At 39.0% G+C, this 16333-nt stretch overlaps 1 protein-coding gene across 3 annotated transcripts in view; it reads right to left on the reverse strand.

The window, feature by feature from the left end:
- The window catches only part of cfap221 (cilia and flagella associated protein 221), a 34022-nt gene that overhangs the window by 8607 nt on the left and 9082 nt on the right, over nucleotides 1-16333 (reverse strand). For all 3 annotated transcript variants that reach the window (XM_018732333.2, XM_018732329.2, XM_018732330.2), the window contains exons 9-20: nucleotides 14978-15110; nucleotides 13819-13930; nucleotides 9977-10085; nucleotides 9574-9661; nucleotides 7776-7862; nucleotides 6959-7054; nucleotides 6605-6698; nucleotides 3824-3960; nucleotides 3176-3256; nucleotides 2692-2799; nucleotides 1968-2123; nucleotides 343-501 (exon numbers count right to left, since the gene is read on the reverse strand). In XM_018732333.2, coding sequence (XP_018587849.1) covers nucleotides 343-501; nucleotides 1968-2123; nucleotides 2692-2799; nucleotides 3176-3256; nucleotides 3824-3960; nucleotides 6605-6698; nucleotides 6959-7054; nucleotides 7776-7862; nucleotides 9574-9661; nucleotides 9977-10085; nucleotides 13819-13930; nucleotides 14978-15110 — 1360 coding nt within the window. The remainder of the gene's footprint in view (nucleotides 1-342; nucleotides 502-1967; nucleotides 2124-2691; nucleotides 2800-3175; nucleotides 3257-3823; nucleotides 3961-6604; nucleotides 6699-6958; nucleotides 7055-7775; nucleotides 7863-9573; nucleotides 9662-9976; nucleotides 10086-13818; nucleotides 13931-14977; nucleotides 15111-16333) is intronic.

A 16333-nucleotide genomic window follows, 5' to 3' on the forward strand; every position in this document is an offset into this window, starting at 1 on the left:
GCTTTGATGACACTCAGTTAATAAAAGGTTCCAAGTTCCAAAATTATCGCTGTGTATGAAAAGATAAATACACAATATACTCTTTGCTAATGTTTATCACCGTACAGAAAAACAAGGTAAAAAACGGATCATAGAAAATTTGCTAGCACCAGGTCACAGGCCTTCCTGCATTAGCTTTGGCTAAAAACCCAACACTTATTTAGCAAAAACGTTTCCATCAAATATTTTCCAAAGTGCTTTTGTTTCTGTCCTTTTTCAAACGAAGACAGTACACAGAACCTTTAACATCCGTCTCCTGGCAGAACTATGATCAGATTTATAGCACTTCTCCAATGCATTCACCTTACGGTCCAAGAATTTCTTCTGCGTGTCAGATGTATGCACCCAAGCAGCTTTTCCCTTGGCAGCAGCATACTTCGGAAGCGGGCAAAGGTGGAAATCCAGGTCACACTCTAGGTAGGGAAGTGGCGACTTGTAGGAAAGCAGACCAGGAGCAGGGTTCTACAGCATAAAATGAAAGCGACATGAAACTAAGTAACACTAAGTAACAAAAACAACTGTAGCTTAAGTGTATAATAATTAATAAATTGTAATAGATTACAGTTCATGTAGAATGTGGTGTTGGTGCTTTACAGCTCCTGGGCCGGGGGTCCAGACAGTGTTTATTGCTGAAGATACAACATCATCCTCATCGTAACAAAGAAATGCAGCTGACATGCAAAGAAAAATCTGATTATACCTCTTCAGTTACAGCATTGACTCTTCTAGGTAGTCATTTAAGTGCTCAACATTTACATAAATGATAAGGACTGTAAGCTAGCTGGCTTGGTGACTTTCTGGCTGTCTGGTGTGGCCCTTACCATGGTTATCTAATGCAGTGTAAAGCATGTCCTTTGACACCAAACGTGTCTACCTTCCTCATGGTACCCAGTGCTTTGTACTGTACCCCTGCATTCCAAAACCAGCCAGATATTCCTGGAATATACTCAAGAATTCACGAATGTTACTGTGTAAAAGGTGCTGTTTTACATTTTCAATAATTTCACACATTGTTCACATTAAAATGATGCTACAACAGAATAATAATTTAAATACAGCAAAGTATTAAAATTATTTTCATTCTGTAATGTAATTTTCACTATGAATTTTCAATCTGTTTTCTTTCGCTTTTCTCTTTCTTCACCGCCAGAATGCTCACATTTTCACTTGCTAGTCATTGTTGTAAGTCCATACTGGCCTAAATCGCATACCAAGGACTAACCGTATATGGTTCAGACTGACATAATGGAAACTGGATTTGGACAACAAGCTGTGACAATGATTCAACTGAACGTTAACTGTAACAATGTATTCTAATCCAAAGTTGCAGTGCTCCAGATTTCATCCCAGAACTGTATTGCACAAGGAAGGGTACACCCTAGATGGGGTGCCAGCCCATCATAGAGCCAAACACACATTCAATCATATATTCACAGGAAACAGCCTATTCACAAAGGCCATTTCACCTGAAACCCATGTCTTTGGACTGGGGGAGGAAACTGGAGAACTAAAAACCCACACAAACACAGACAGAACATGCAAATTCCACACAGGCTGAGTGGGATTTGAACACATGTCCAAATACACAATTTGGGGGGCTCTGAGACACCACTGTTACCAAATGCACCGCCGTCCTACTTCATCAATAACAACAAACAACAAAGGAAAATATGACATATGGAATAAAAAGGCCAACACTAAAATAGCCCCTTGCTCTTTGGAAAAGAAGGATAGGAAAAAGGAGGCGATGAGGGCAAAGAAAATATGCTGTGAAGGAGAACCCACTCTTAACCATAACAATTGTAGACTACTTTGTCCTCTGTGACAGGTTTGGCTTTGCCAAGTGCAGCTCTACATTTGCACAGTGACAGTGTGCTGCAAAAAATTATTGCAAAATACATTTGTGTGTGTGTGTAAACTGAACTTACAAAAATCCTGAGAGGGTGTGTATTTGGAGCTCTGAACAGGCCAGGGGGTGCCTTGAACGTCAGACCAAGTAACTCCTCCCATGGAGACTCTTGTTTCTCTTGTTCTGCTGGGTCACACTCAGATGATGGCCTGATCATCATAGCCAAAATCTCATCCTGCAATGTTTAAAACTCATTTAGGCCTTAGTCATCAGGGCAAAAGCTCTACAAATATCAACAAATTAAATCAGAATCTATATTTGTCTCTGGAAAGGAGCACGGACCAACAATGTCAGCTTGAAAGAGGCTTCGTTGTTGCTGAGAACTCTCATGGCTTTATAGGCCGCTTAAGTTTAATGTATGACTGATGCAAGAATGTGCAGTTCTGCTGTTTATTGCGAATCTAAGAGTCTCTGACATCTTACTAGGGGAACTAGTAAGATTTAATACTATCAGGAATTATTACAATTTCATTGCACTAAAAGGTACCAAATATTATAGTAATATGTATGTTGCCACTGTTTATTGTCTTTCAGCGAGCTACACATCCTTGACTTTGGACTGACCCTTTTAAAATGCCAAGACTTTAGCAAACATCCACAGCATCGTTTTACTTGATAACACTGCATTCTTTTTGCACAGAATTGAAAGACTGCCACTCTGATCTGTCAAAGAGCAAAAGCGACACGATTCTAACAAAAGGAAAATGGACAATCATTATGAAAGGGCACTGTGCAATGCATACCTGGGCTCCATTTCTAAGTGGTCTGGCCAGAGCATGGTGGATATAGCTTGTTGAAGCCTCAAAGGCAGAGACAGGTTTATAGCCCTTGAGCTTGTATTGTTGGGGTACCTTCAAAAATAATAATGCATGAGAATACAAAACAAATAAAGAACAGCATGATACATCTATTTGTTATTTTCTTTACTTTAATGGCCTAGTTCATGCACTTTGAAGTCTATTGCAAGGAGAATTTCTAAAACAAATATACACAGTAAGTGTTCTTATTTCCTCAACTTGCTCCCAATTCAGCTATTTAAAAAGCAGTTTACAAAAATAAACCAGGAATTGTTCGTAATGCACAACAACAATAATAATGTAATAAAGCAATAGCAAAGGGTTCTGTAAACAAAACAATATATTGGCTGAAGCCACAATGTCTGTTCAAGGTAAAGTGAAAGTTAGATTCTACCAGAAGAACTACAGCTGGTGTGTAGTATCTGCATACCTTCAGTTTGAAGAAAGGAATATTGGGCTTGATCTGCACTTCAGTGGGCTTCACAAGAACTGGACCGAAAGCAGCAGGGTTCTGGAACGACATGGCGAAACATCAGACAATATACAGCGCGACTTACATGCATCTAATCGCATGTCAAATTTCCCTGTACTTGAGGATGTATGACAGTCACTTCCTTCTCATGAGGGCTTGAAGGAGGCCATTGAAAATAAAAATTCAGTCATTAATTACAAGCAAACGTGTTCATTTAGCTGACGCTTTCCAACGCAACTTAAAATATGAAACTGCCTTTTACCATTAACCCATTTATACAGCTGGGGACTTTTACTGAAGGAATTAAGAGCAAGTACCTTGGTCAAGAGTACTATAGTGTTAGGTGAGATTCAAACCAGCAACCTTCACATCCAGAGGCAGAAGCTCTAACCACTGTACTATCAGCTACCCTATAGTGCTAACCTTCAACTCTAAAAAAAAAAATCTATAGAAACAATTACTATCACATACAGCAACAATCAATCAATCAATATCCCACACAGGAACATCTATTTGCAACTTAAAGATCATAGTTTGCTACTGTAAAGCAATGCCTGTAATATCAGTGCACATGTACAAGTATTTTAAGAGGGAGTCGTAACTTACAAATTCATCTTCCTGACTGCTGGAAGTAAAAATGGGGTAAGTGAAGGGCAGAACATCATCTCGAGACAGTTTCAGAAGAGCCGATATATCCTGAGGAGCATCCGAGTCTTTGGTCCTAGAGACACACGCAGGTCCCTCTGCCCCAGACACAGGGAAACACAGAAGGAATGGCACCATGAGTCAGTGATCTGCAGGACTGAGGGTGAGGGTTACGGTTAGGGGGTTACGGGACTGGGGACACTCAGATATCCTCTTCATATCACTCTCCTCATACATTGTGAGGTTATTCACTCATGTGAAGGCAGAATGAACAAAAGAAAGATAAGATGATCTGAAAACGTCGGAAGTGTTATTACATTGTCAGGACACAGTATGTATAACAGGAACTAATAACCAAAGTAACTAATAAGTGGCTGATATACATAAATAGATTAATTATGTGGTAGCATATTTGCTTTTCCATACTGCGTTGCTCACTGTCTCACACTCACTCCCCATAACCAAAGGTTAATGAACCGTTAGGCTTGATATTTCAGAACACGCACTTCCCCTGAGACAACCATCATTTGTCCCTGAAGATCTGCCAGTACGGCGAATTCTCATACAATGAAAACTTAATTGCTATTAATGTGAGTGAGAAAAATAACGTGTTCCAGAGGCACAGAAGGTCCACCCATCTTCACCAAACGTGCAAAATTCCTGCCTTATCTTTAAACACAGAGAAAACGTCATTCAAAGCCAAGTCTAGAATACAGTACCAGAACTGCTCTGAAATAAATGCTACAATTTACTTATTAATAAGGCATTCCATTATTGGCAGCAAGAGGGCTCGACTGAAGGCCTATTGTAAGTGCATTATATTCTGAGAATGAACCTCATAAAATATGGTTTATACCAAATATGTTTTTGGTCCATAATAAAATTAATGAGACACTTTAAAATTATTTATAAATATTATCCTTCTAATAAGTACTTAAATTGGCTTCAGAAGCATTTCAGGTGAGTTTCCTGTAGTGTGTGTGAAAGCGTGACTGAAGGAATGTGTGTGTCATTGCCCTGTAACGCATCAACTGACATGAAAGACTTAAGACAAATTGTACTCGCAACGGCTGTCCCATCAGCCGTATTATTAAGTGCCAACATTTGGTCATAACAGCTTACAATGAGCATCTCATCTGCTGTACAATAATACTGGAAAATGTTCCTCACTGACTCTGTCAGTGTGTCTAACAGCGACTGCATTATATTAACAAAAATGTTGCTTTATTTACAGTTTAGTCTGTGATTCTGTTCACGTTACTTTAAAGGGCTAAAAGTGAAACAGTGTTCCGGTGGTGCGGAAAAGATTTATAAATGAAAGCGAAAATAATAATGTAGTATGATAAGAGAATTATAATACTGTACTGAGTATTATTGTATTATTAGTATTAGTTTAACAGCAATGTGTGAAATCAGTGGAAAAAAAAAACACAACAAAGAACTATTATAAAAAGTAGAATTTGTACATGTTACATGTTCATATATTCTTATGGTTTGTATAATAAGTTAGGAAATCGGTGACTCACAACTTGATCAGTGGAACAGAAGCCCATTGCAAGTTGAGGACTACATGTACCAGATGTGTACCCTTTTTTATGCCCCAAGCTTCTGGGATCAGTGTTGGATAATTAGTTATAAATAGTGGATGGATTCAGTTTTTCTTTCCTTGGTGTCATTTTTAAAATGCTGATATTTCTTACATTTCTTTGCTTTAGAGTCCTAGTATATTTATATTTGTTAAATGTGTGTGTGTGTGTGTGTTTATTGTAAAGGGCTTTGAGAAGCTGCTTTAAAGTATGATATTAAATAAAGGTTATTATTACTATTATTATTATTATTAGGGTATACCCCTGGATGGGACACCAGTCCATCAAATGGTTGCCAGTCACACACAGCCAATTACAGACTACAAGCAACAGTCACCAAACTGCCTGAAGCATACTGTATATCTGACTTGCGGAAAGAAAGGGGAGCACCTGAAGGAAAACCAAAAAAAAGCAGACAGAATAAACAGAATTAAATGGTAAAATATAAGATAAATAAGGTATTATTAAAAAATCCATTTACTCTTTGGAAAAGAAGGAACAGAAAAAGTGATTAACGGAATGCTCAGGCACTGCCACCCCCATTCTTCTTCTTATTATTATTGCTATTGTTGCTTTGTTTTTACATAACTCTACCTAATAAGGCAATTCTTGCAATGCAGTTATGGTAATTACTTGTAATGCCTGTAACTGCTGTCTCCTACAGTATAAATGGCCTTAAATGAATATTAAATCAAATCACAGTCAATCTTTACATAATTACGTTTCAAAAGAAGTGTGTGTTTTATGCTATTCAGGGGTACTCTCAGGGCATACTCTTCCAACCCTGGTACCCAGTGATTCTGGGATAGGCTCTAGAACACTTAATCCCTGACATTTACAAGTGGTTAATAAGAGTGAGTGAGTAAGTGAGAGTACTTTCATTTGTCTTTTGAACTTGTAGACTGTTTTGCCCAGAAGTTCTATTATTTCCAGGGCTGCTTTGCTATAAGCCTCCTTATTATATGATGATGGGGAGGAGGAGTCCAGAGATTTTATAGTAGACCTACTAGACAGCTGAGACATACAGAAGAGACCATGGTTTGTGTGGAATGGTTGGGCTGGACACCCTCTGTGGTGTTTTGACGTCACTAAGGATTGTATCTTCATTTGAGATTTATCTTCTCTTAAGGTGCTTCTTGCTAACAGAAACAGTCACCTGCAGAGCCCTTCAGTCTGGACAACTTCTTCATATTCTGGATCAATGGTCTCAAAGTCATAAGCCTGTGGTTCATTCGGCAGCGGATTAGAACCTGAAACACCAGGAACAGAACTTAGACTAACAAGCCCAGTGTATATACAGTATGACAAGTAAAATGGGAAACTATTTCTTTTACTATGTCTTTATTCACTCCCATTAAAGCATCTACTTCTGCTGATGATCTAGAAACAAGACTTAGTTTAACCATGCATAATTTTATTACGCTCCTTTTTGGTTTTATCACTGAATGTGTTTTACTGACAAATGCAAATGCTGCATAAAAGACCTTTAAAAACCTTGTATCTGATGTACCTTGCGTGCTGACTGCTGGAAGAGGAGAAACACCCTGCGCCCAATTTCCAAGGAGTGGTTGTAGTACATGTGGAACTGTGGGACACAACTGGGCAGCTGGAGGGAAGAAAAGTATCAGTTTATCTGTGGAATAAAGCCTTGGGTATCAGACCTTTCATCAAAAGGTGAGTTCCAAGTTGCGTTTTAAAAATATACTTTACCATTATAGTCGTATACATGGTACAGTCAGTAGGGTCTCAGACTGGCTGCCATGTGATGCTACTGTGGTTACAATAGAGCTGCTCTGAGAGTAAATGTACCGCACATGCGGCTTGAAAGCGCAGTGGCATTATGCAGTGGCCAGTCTTAGAGCTTGCGGACTGTGTCACATAAGTGGATGATTTGATCACTTTGAAAAATGTAAATATCGGCCTTATACAATTCTAAATTCTGCTTATGTTATGTGTGTAATGACCTTGTTATTTACAAAATGAACAGCACAGCTAAAACAAACATAAAAATACATAAAGTATCAAATATTGATAGTTTACGATATTGACACAAGTATCAATAAAGTACCACTATTTCTTCAATACAAGAAATTAGTGAGTAAACAACATTACAAATAGATAATGAACGACACTTCGTAATAACAGGAACATTTGAACTTTTGAACACAAGTTCAGCTCTTCAAAAAGAATGTCACTTTGGATTTATGGTCGCTTTGAGTGTTGTGTCAGCCCCACATTTCCCTGTTCCATTCCTGCTTCTTCCTGGTATCTACACACGTAAGCAAGTCTGTGAAACTCATAACAATGTGTCCCAGGTAGACATGTACCTGGTTTATACTGCGCAGAACACGTCCCGTAGACATCCTGGGCTCAGTCCTACTTAAGTCTTCATCTTGATCATTTCCTTTTTTAATCTAGAGACAAAACAAAATATGTTAGCCTCCTTTTTTTCCTCCCAGTGTCACATTGAGGAGCGATGCATGCAGGAGAAAAACATGTTATTCTGGCAATTACCCACGATTCTGTGGGGGAGACAAATGGGTGCACTTTATTATCCAAGTGGCTTTTCTCTTCATGAAAACAAATGTCTCACATAAAATACTGTGTGTAAACTAGTGGTTGGAAGTAAGGTGGGAGAAGAAAGTAGAGGAAGTTCTGGAACATGTTTGCAGAGGCTCCTGCCATCCATTTCTTTGCATCAGAGAAGAGACTAAATGCAAAATAAAGGGACATATGCAAATATAATATTCAAGTATCTTGCTCTGTTACAGATGAACAAGAAAAGATTTATGAACACTAAAAGTTTCCATAAACGACTGTTGCATTAGTTATGAAAGACCAGTATATTTTTACTGGTTATCCATCTGTGCACGTGATTTTTAGTCTTTTAATAAGTCACAAATAATGAACACAGCTGATCATAAATCAAGGTGAAATCTCTGAATTTCTGTGAGCAGAAATTACTCATTATGGAAAGAGTACAGACTCTACAATTACTATTTAGGAGTCAAAGCATTCAATAGCTTAAATAATTATAAAAGAAGAATAATTTTACTTGAAGACCACAAAGTTTAACAAAAAAGGTAATGTAAGGGCTTCAGATTTTGGCTTCATTTTTCTTCCAAAATTGCAAAACCAGTCCAAAGTTTTAGTTCAGCCTGGCAACAAATTTATGGAATGAGCTGGACAGAAGAGCGAAAGGAAAGCAACTCACAAATGCTGTCCATCTCTGCATTTGTTCAAATTATTAAATGCTACCTATTGATCTAGAGCCTTAAATAACTATCTGTGCAGGCTGAACAAATATTACTGAACTGTATTCTAATAAAGAGAGATATAATCTTGATATTATAAAATATCAAATATTAAGATCTTTAAATAGCTGTGAAATTTATATTAGAAATAATTGTGTTGAATATGTACTGTACATATGTTCTTCAAGCCTGATTTCTGTTGCAACAGAGTGTTTAATAATTACTCTTGTAAATCTATTTATAATGCTAATACCAGATGTTAACCGCAAGGCTCCGTATTGCTTCCTTTTGTGTTATACACAATGTGTGCTATTCAAATAAGACCTGTAACAGTAAAAAGATGTGTCTGGAACAGGAGTGGTCTCACACACACACACACACACACACACAGTCCACAACCGTTTGTCCCGAGCAGGGTCACGGCAAACCAAAGCCTAACCCAGCAACACAGGGCGCAAGGCTGGAGGGGGAGAGGACGCACCTCGGATGGGATGCCAGTCTGCCACAAGGCATCCCAAGCAGGACTTGAACCCCAGACACACCACAGAACAGGCCCCGGCCAAACCAACTGCGTCCGCGCCCCCCACCGTGGTCATTACCTTATTTAAAAATTCAATTCATCTTTGAGAAATAAGTTATTCAAAAGCAGGATACAAATTTAATTGCTTTGCTAAACGTGTCAAAACCAAGGAAATACTGGTTTGGTGCATTCAAAAATACTGGTTTGGTGCATTCAAAAATATATTTTCATGTAACTGTATTACTTGTTCATTCAAACTCAGTTTGACAGCAAAAAGCAGCATACAGCACCAGGATCCAGTGCATCTACTTACAAAGTGTTCTGTACAAATGGTACAAATGCCATTCTTGCCTTATATTCATGATTCGCCTTCTCTCTTTCCTCCAAAATGTTCTTCCTGGTCTGTGCAGAGACAGGGTCCTTCCCAAGGCGAACTTGCCTGGAAGAAAACAAGTTTTGAGGAGCATTACCACACAACCACATTTTTATGGTTCCAAGAAATGCTTTTCTTACTTTACATGGCATTCCATGGTATCCTTTTTGAATAGAAAAACTTGGATAAGCAAGACAATCCATGTTCATGTATAACATCCAGCCAGCAGTGATGAGACTGGGATTGTTATTTGGACATGTCATGTGAAGATTCTCTTCAGAAGACAGTGATGCTTACGAAAGGTGGTAGAAAAAGAAGTGGAAGATCACGAACCATATGGATGGTCTCAGTTACACCAATAGTCTGTAATGATCAACACACCATCTTAGATGATTTGATCTCTCCTCCTGGACATCTTGAGACACCCTGCTTTCAAATAAAGCTTCTTTTGCCTGCCTGGTCTGGAACTCCATTTCGGTTTGTGGCATGACTTGAAGACAAAAAATAGCGATATTTATTTGTCAAAACATAACACACGAAGAGGTGATAATAATGACTGCTGGCATTAAGCGCAGTGAAGTTTTCTAGCATCAAACAATGACAAACGGTCCACCTGGAAAATAAACAGCGGTGGTCCTTCACCCAAATAATTTTTGGAGTTCAACATATTTAATGTGAAAATTAATCTATACCACTATTCTGTGTGATACTGACACACTCTTTCTCAAAAACATTATAAACTTTGGAATACTGAAAATGAAAGCAAGTTTATACTTGAGTATAACTTCCTTCAACAGGTTAGTTATTTATTCGGTAACTGGATACTGTTTAATATTCATTTGTGCCTATCAATTGCATATGATATCTGAATACAGATGAGACTTGTTACAAACCACCTGGTACTGGAAATCCTGGACTTTGCAGGTTCCATAAGTTGCCAGATAGAGGTTCATGTGACATGGTAGGAGGAGCAATGATGTCACCAACCCAAAAGTTCTTTGGCCACCATGTTGTTGCTGTTGCCATGGAGTCTGAAAGTTCTTTGACCTCCAGGTTACTGTCATGGGTGGCACTAGAAACTTCTTTGACTACCATGTTGTTGTTCTCTCATGACCACTACAAAATTCTTTGCTTGCCATGTTCTAATGAGGCTCACCACCTAGTAATTCCCTGAGAGGCAGGATGCAAGGCAATGTCATTGCCTGAACCATCTGAGGCCTAAACCAGTGCTTACCAATGTGATATACTGTATGTCAAGGCAGAATTTTATTGTTTGAAATAACTGGATATTCTTGAGTGCACATTGTTTGTTTTAGACATGTGACTAACGGCTGAAAACGTATCATGAGTTTAATATGCCTGTGCATGTTTTAATCCTGGAGGTGTTAACCCTAGCCGTTAAAAAATTGTTTAAAAACAAAATGTTGCAAATGTATAACATTTAGAAATTTATAAAAACCTTTAAAGCTTTTTTCTAAGGGCTATTTGATGACAAAGTTTCGGCTGCTGGGGGGGCATGGTGGTGCAGTGGCACAGTGGGTTGGACCGGATCTAGTGGGTCTGGGGTTTGAGTCTCACTTGGAGTGCCTTGCGATGGCCTGGCACCCCATCCTGGGTGTGTCCCCTCCCCCTCCAGCCCTTTGCCCTGTGTTGCTGGGTTAGGCTCCAGCTCCCCGTGACCCAGTATGGGAGAAGTGGTTTCAGATGATTTATGTTTCTGCTCCCACACACGTCCTGAGCACCAACAGTGAGGGAATGAGATAGGAGAAGACACCCAGATAAGAGGTGCCTTCCCATTTGTGGCTAAGACACCCCCTGTTGAGGGGAAGCACTGGCCAATTCTTGAAAAACACTGACAGAAATGTATGCAACTCTAAAGGCAAGAAGTTAATTTTACTCTCTTTAAAACTCATCACCTACAGGTGGCACAGTGAGTAGCGCTGCTATCTCACAGCATCTGGGTGGTGAGAGAGGACGTGGGTTTGATCTCTGCTCAGTCTGTGTGGAGTTTGCATGTTCTCCCCATGTCCGTGTGGGTTTCTTTTGGGTGCTCTGGTTTCCTCCCACAGTCCAAAGACATGCTGTTCAGGTTCACCCATAGCGTGTGAGTGACAGAGTGTGTTCCACTGATGCATGGATGAGTGACCCATTGTAAGTAGTATATCTAGCAGTGTAAGTTACCTTGGTGAATAAGGTTTGGACTGATAACACTACACAGTATCCACTGGAAGTTGCTTTGGAGAAAAGTGTCTGCTAAATGTCATCTTCACTTTTTCAGCAAGCTAGAAGAATGACACAAATTTTGAAATACTCTGTCTATATTCATTTTTTCCACTCATTAATACTTGGGGATTTGTCACTGAGTTATATCTTTCTTTACAGCATCTGCCACTTTGTCAGGAGAATTGTGCTCTAAAGCTTTGATTTGAGTAATCAAATTTCAGCTATGACTTGGCATGGCAATGGACAGATATAATGGACAGAAATAATATACAGCTCAGCAGATATCAAAAATCCAAGACATTAGAAGATATTTCTTTATGAGCGAGAACCCTCCACAACACAGAATTAAATAAGATCTGCATGAAAGCAATTTTCAAGAAGAAAGGCCAGTGGAACAGCTGGGGGTGCTGCAGAAGTTTTGTTAGCAATAGAAGAATCAGTCAAAATGCTTAGCAATCCATATCACATCAAAAATGGAAAACTACACATTGGCCAACAGACTGAAAAAGATCAGTTTATATACCAATTCCAAAGAAAGGAGATTTTCAGTAGGGGGTTTTCAGTCTACGCATAATTTTCCTGATTTTGCATTGCAGTAAAGTCATGCTCATGGTCTTTCAACATAGACTGCATCCATATATTGAAAGAAAATGGGCTGATGTACAAGCTGCATTCGGATAAGGATGAGAAACAAGCACTGATGTTACAAGATGGATAACTAAAAAAGTTGTAAAATATCAGAGAGCTGTATCTGAAAATGATGGGGGTGCGGTGGCGCAGTGGGTTGGACCGCAGTCCTGCTCTCCGGTGGGTCTGGGGTTCAAGTCCCGCTTGGGGTGCCTTGCGGCGGACTGGCGTCCCGTCCTGGGTGTGTTCCTTACTCCCTGTGTTGCCGGGTAGGCTCTGGTTCCCCGTGACCCCGTAAGGGACAGGCGGTTCTGAAAATGTGTGTGTGTGTATCTGAAAATGACCATGACTCGTGTTCTCTGTCTTTACTTTAGCTTTATTTAATAGTTATGTTCCGCCATTGTGGTCTATATCTGAATGTACTCTAAAACAATGTATGTACGACCCAAGGAATGAATTTTTCGTAGGATAATAAATAATGAATCTGCATTATGGACTTGTGCTTTACATGTGTATGCACCCATAACATGTAACAGCATTTTTACGTTACTGTGACACAATGTTTGTTATTTAATAAAGGACGAGGAAGCGCAGGAGTGGTGGGATTTTTAGTGGAAATAATACTGATGGCTCCATATCATCCAGCAAAACAGGCAATTAAAGTAGTTTATGATCAGAGTAAATTTAATGCTGGCTAATTTGTAATCAGTTTAGGAAGGTCATTCACCTCACTTGAAAGATACGATTAACATCACAAACTTTGCCAGAGCGTATGTAAACAAAGGCTGATCGGTTGACTTAACAAAGATTTATGAGGATGTATGATAGAGCTCAAGATAAACTACCAGTAATTCTCAAGGACAGTGAGTTACCTCAGTTCACCTCTATGCCATACAGGCTGTTGGACCTTTCAGTCCATAAGCACCACGTATCACCGAGCTGTCTGTACTGAAATTGGAATATCGAAAATGTCAATGGGTGCTGAAATGGATATGCTAACAGATGCTGAAATATGAAATAAATCAATAAATAAGGTGCATAACATCCATTTACTTGTGGCCTTCATTTTGATTTCTTTACATGGACTCCATATCAGGAAATTAATGCTTTATAGGGCTTTTCTGTACATCACTGCCTGTCAGACATCGTACAGATAGTTTATAAAACCAGCATATAACCAATTTGGTTTCCAATGCAAATAAACTACAGGTAACATAGTATTGCTGTCAAACTCTCTCTGTTACGGTATATAAACTTTGTAGAAATGGTTTGTACTACATGCAGTGGGAGTCTATGCGCTGTATGTATCTCTGCAGTGGCCCTGAAAACAGCAAAAATGACTTGTACACACATCATACCCAGCATTCATTTACCTTCACCAGTGGGTTTGTAGCTCATCTTGTCTGTGTTCCGCATGAGCACCTTGGCAAGGGCAGCAGGGGTGGACACATCCACGACAGCCTTTCTGCTCCACACCCTTGATTCCTGCATCATATTGGGGAAGTGCGAGGAAAACACCAGCTCAATGTGGAACCAATGGAAGAAAAGAGCTAATAGAGAAGTGCACCATTTTTTGTTGATTTAGCTGGTAATGTGGAAGAAAACCCCACAATGTTTTTTTTCTCATGACACAAAATCGATTATCTTCTCCAGCATCAGGCTCTTTCAGTTCTTTCAAATATCGAGTGAACATCTGAAGAAAATTGTCAGCAAAATGAACAAATGTAATAATTATGTACCATAATCTAAACAATGCATTATCAGTCAAACACCCACTAGCCTAAGGCAGGATGCACATACTTAGACACAATATTTTTTATCTGATGTTGTTATTGACAACAATGCCTAGTAGGTTATGAACATTTCAAATGATCTTATCACATCAAACAACAGGAATCTACTGTATGAGATCAGATACTGGAATAAACTGTTAAAGTAAGATAAGTAAGATAACCAAAACAGATAAAGTAACTTGAAATCATGTTAAGTATAACTCCTTGTAAACATAATTACATGTCATGTGTAAACAGAGACCCTTATTTGACTGACACCAAATATTTCATGCTCTAACATTTAATCCATTTCACCTTTATTGATTAAACAGATCAAACAGAACTACAATTGGTTGTAGGGGAGACAGGAGCACAGTGCAAGGATCTAGGCACTGTGTACAACAGGTTAGAGAGCAAGAAACAAGCTTTATTATAGAAAATAACTGGGGACATGGCCCTTCAGGGCAGTGGAACACAATCACCACAAAGCAACTGCAATACTGTAACCCTCACCACCAGAAGACCCATCCAAGTGATCCTTCCCTTGAGTAATCTGACTAATAGAAGGAGACTCCTGATCATTTCTCATTGATTTGGACACTACAACAAATTAATTTTGATTTCATCATTGAAATGCTCATGAAGCTGGACCTGCACTTTGTTTTTACTATGTTCCTTGAGCCAGTTTGCTTTTTAACCAACAACTTGAAAAACTGACCAACCACCTAGTTGGTAAGCTCAGTTTTACTGTGATTCTCACCTCTGACCTGTCAAGAGTTGTTTTCAGCCTTAGTTTTTTCCTGATCCTACAGAGATGCACCATAGAAAGAGACTGGGGGTCCAAGATCTCCTTTTGCAGTAGCAATCCTTCCTCTGCTTCTTTTCCTTGCTGCCTGAAATATCCACAAAACAACAGAGGTCATATCAACTCTCAAATTCTGTCATCGCTTTTAAATACAAAAAAGTTCAGAATTGTCAAAGCCTCAAAATGCTGAAAAATATGAATTTGCATTCATTCTTCGAAAAAAAATGTGAAGGACAGATGAAAATGGGGCGGCACGGTGGCACAGCGAGTAGTGCTGCTGTCTCACAGCGCCTGGGTGGTGCGACAGGATGTGGATTCGATCCCCCTCAGTCTTTGTGGAGATTGCATGTTCTCCCCGTGTCTGCGTGGGTTTCCTCCCACAGTCCAAAAACATGCTGTTCAGGTTCCCCCAGAGTGTGTGAGCGACGCAGAGAGAGTGTGTTCCACTGATGTATGGATGAGTGACCCATTGTAAATACTGTATCTAGCAGTGTAAGTCATCTTGGTGAATAAGGTTTGTGGGCTGATAACACTATATAGAGTTCATTGGAAGTCACTTTGGAGAAAAGCATCTGCTTAATAAGTAAATGTAAAATTTTCTTAAGATTTCCATGTGTGAGGATATTATCATGTGTTCTTTTAATCAGCTTTGCTAAATGCCTTACTAGGCATTTTTGATTGATAGAACAAATACACAGATGTGTTTTACATGCTGAATAATTCAACATTAATGCAGGCATTTTTCATCAGAACCGACTGATGAAATACTAATATGCTAAAATATTATTTTAATGAATTGTGTCTTTAGAGTTACAAAGTTCCAGTATTGACAGGTCTAGCAAAAGAAAACCTGTAGGTGTTTATTTCAGAAGACAATATCAGCAGAACTTAATATAACTAAAAAAATATTTCCTTAGTTATTAACAACCAATATATGTAATGGAGCTGAAACACGGGCTTCATGTGACTGGAATGCCTGTAGGCTACTACTGGAATTGGTTTATTTTAGATGAACCTTAAGGGATGCTAAGAACGTTACTGCGCATTTCCTTAGAGAATCATTAACTGCACAATAAAGCTGCTCACATTGACAGATTACAGTCAGTTTCTCATGGGAACAGAGTACAAAGGCTAATCTGCAGAATGACATCAGGGCTATCGTGTGCAATGTAATCCATCCTGTTATGCACAGAAAAAGGAACACACAAATTCTTGTTCCTGTGCTTGACAAAAATAAAACAAGTGTAACTGATTTATTTTTCAATAAATTGTAATAAATAAGACATAACCTCACCTCAGTTTGCAAAACCA

Source organism: Scleropages formosus, chromosome 1 (assembly GCF_900964775.1).
Source record: "Scleropages formosus chromosome 1, fSclFor1.1, whole genome shotgun sequence".
Classification (NCBI taxonomy): Eukaryota; Metazoa; Chordata; class Actinopteri; order Osteoglossiformes; family Osteoglossidae; genus Scleropages; species Scleropages formosus.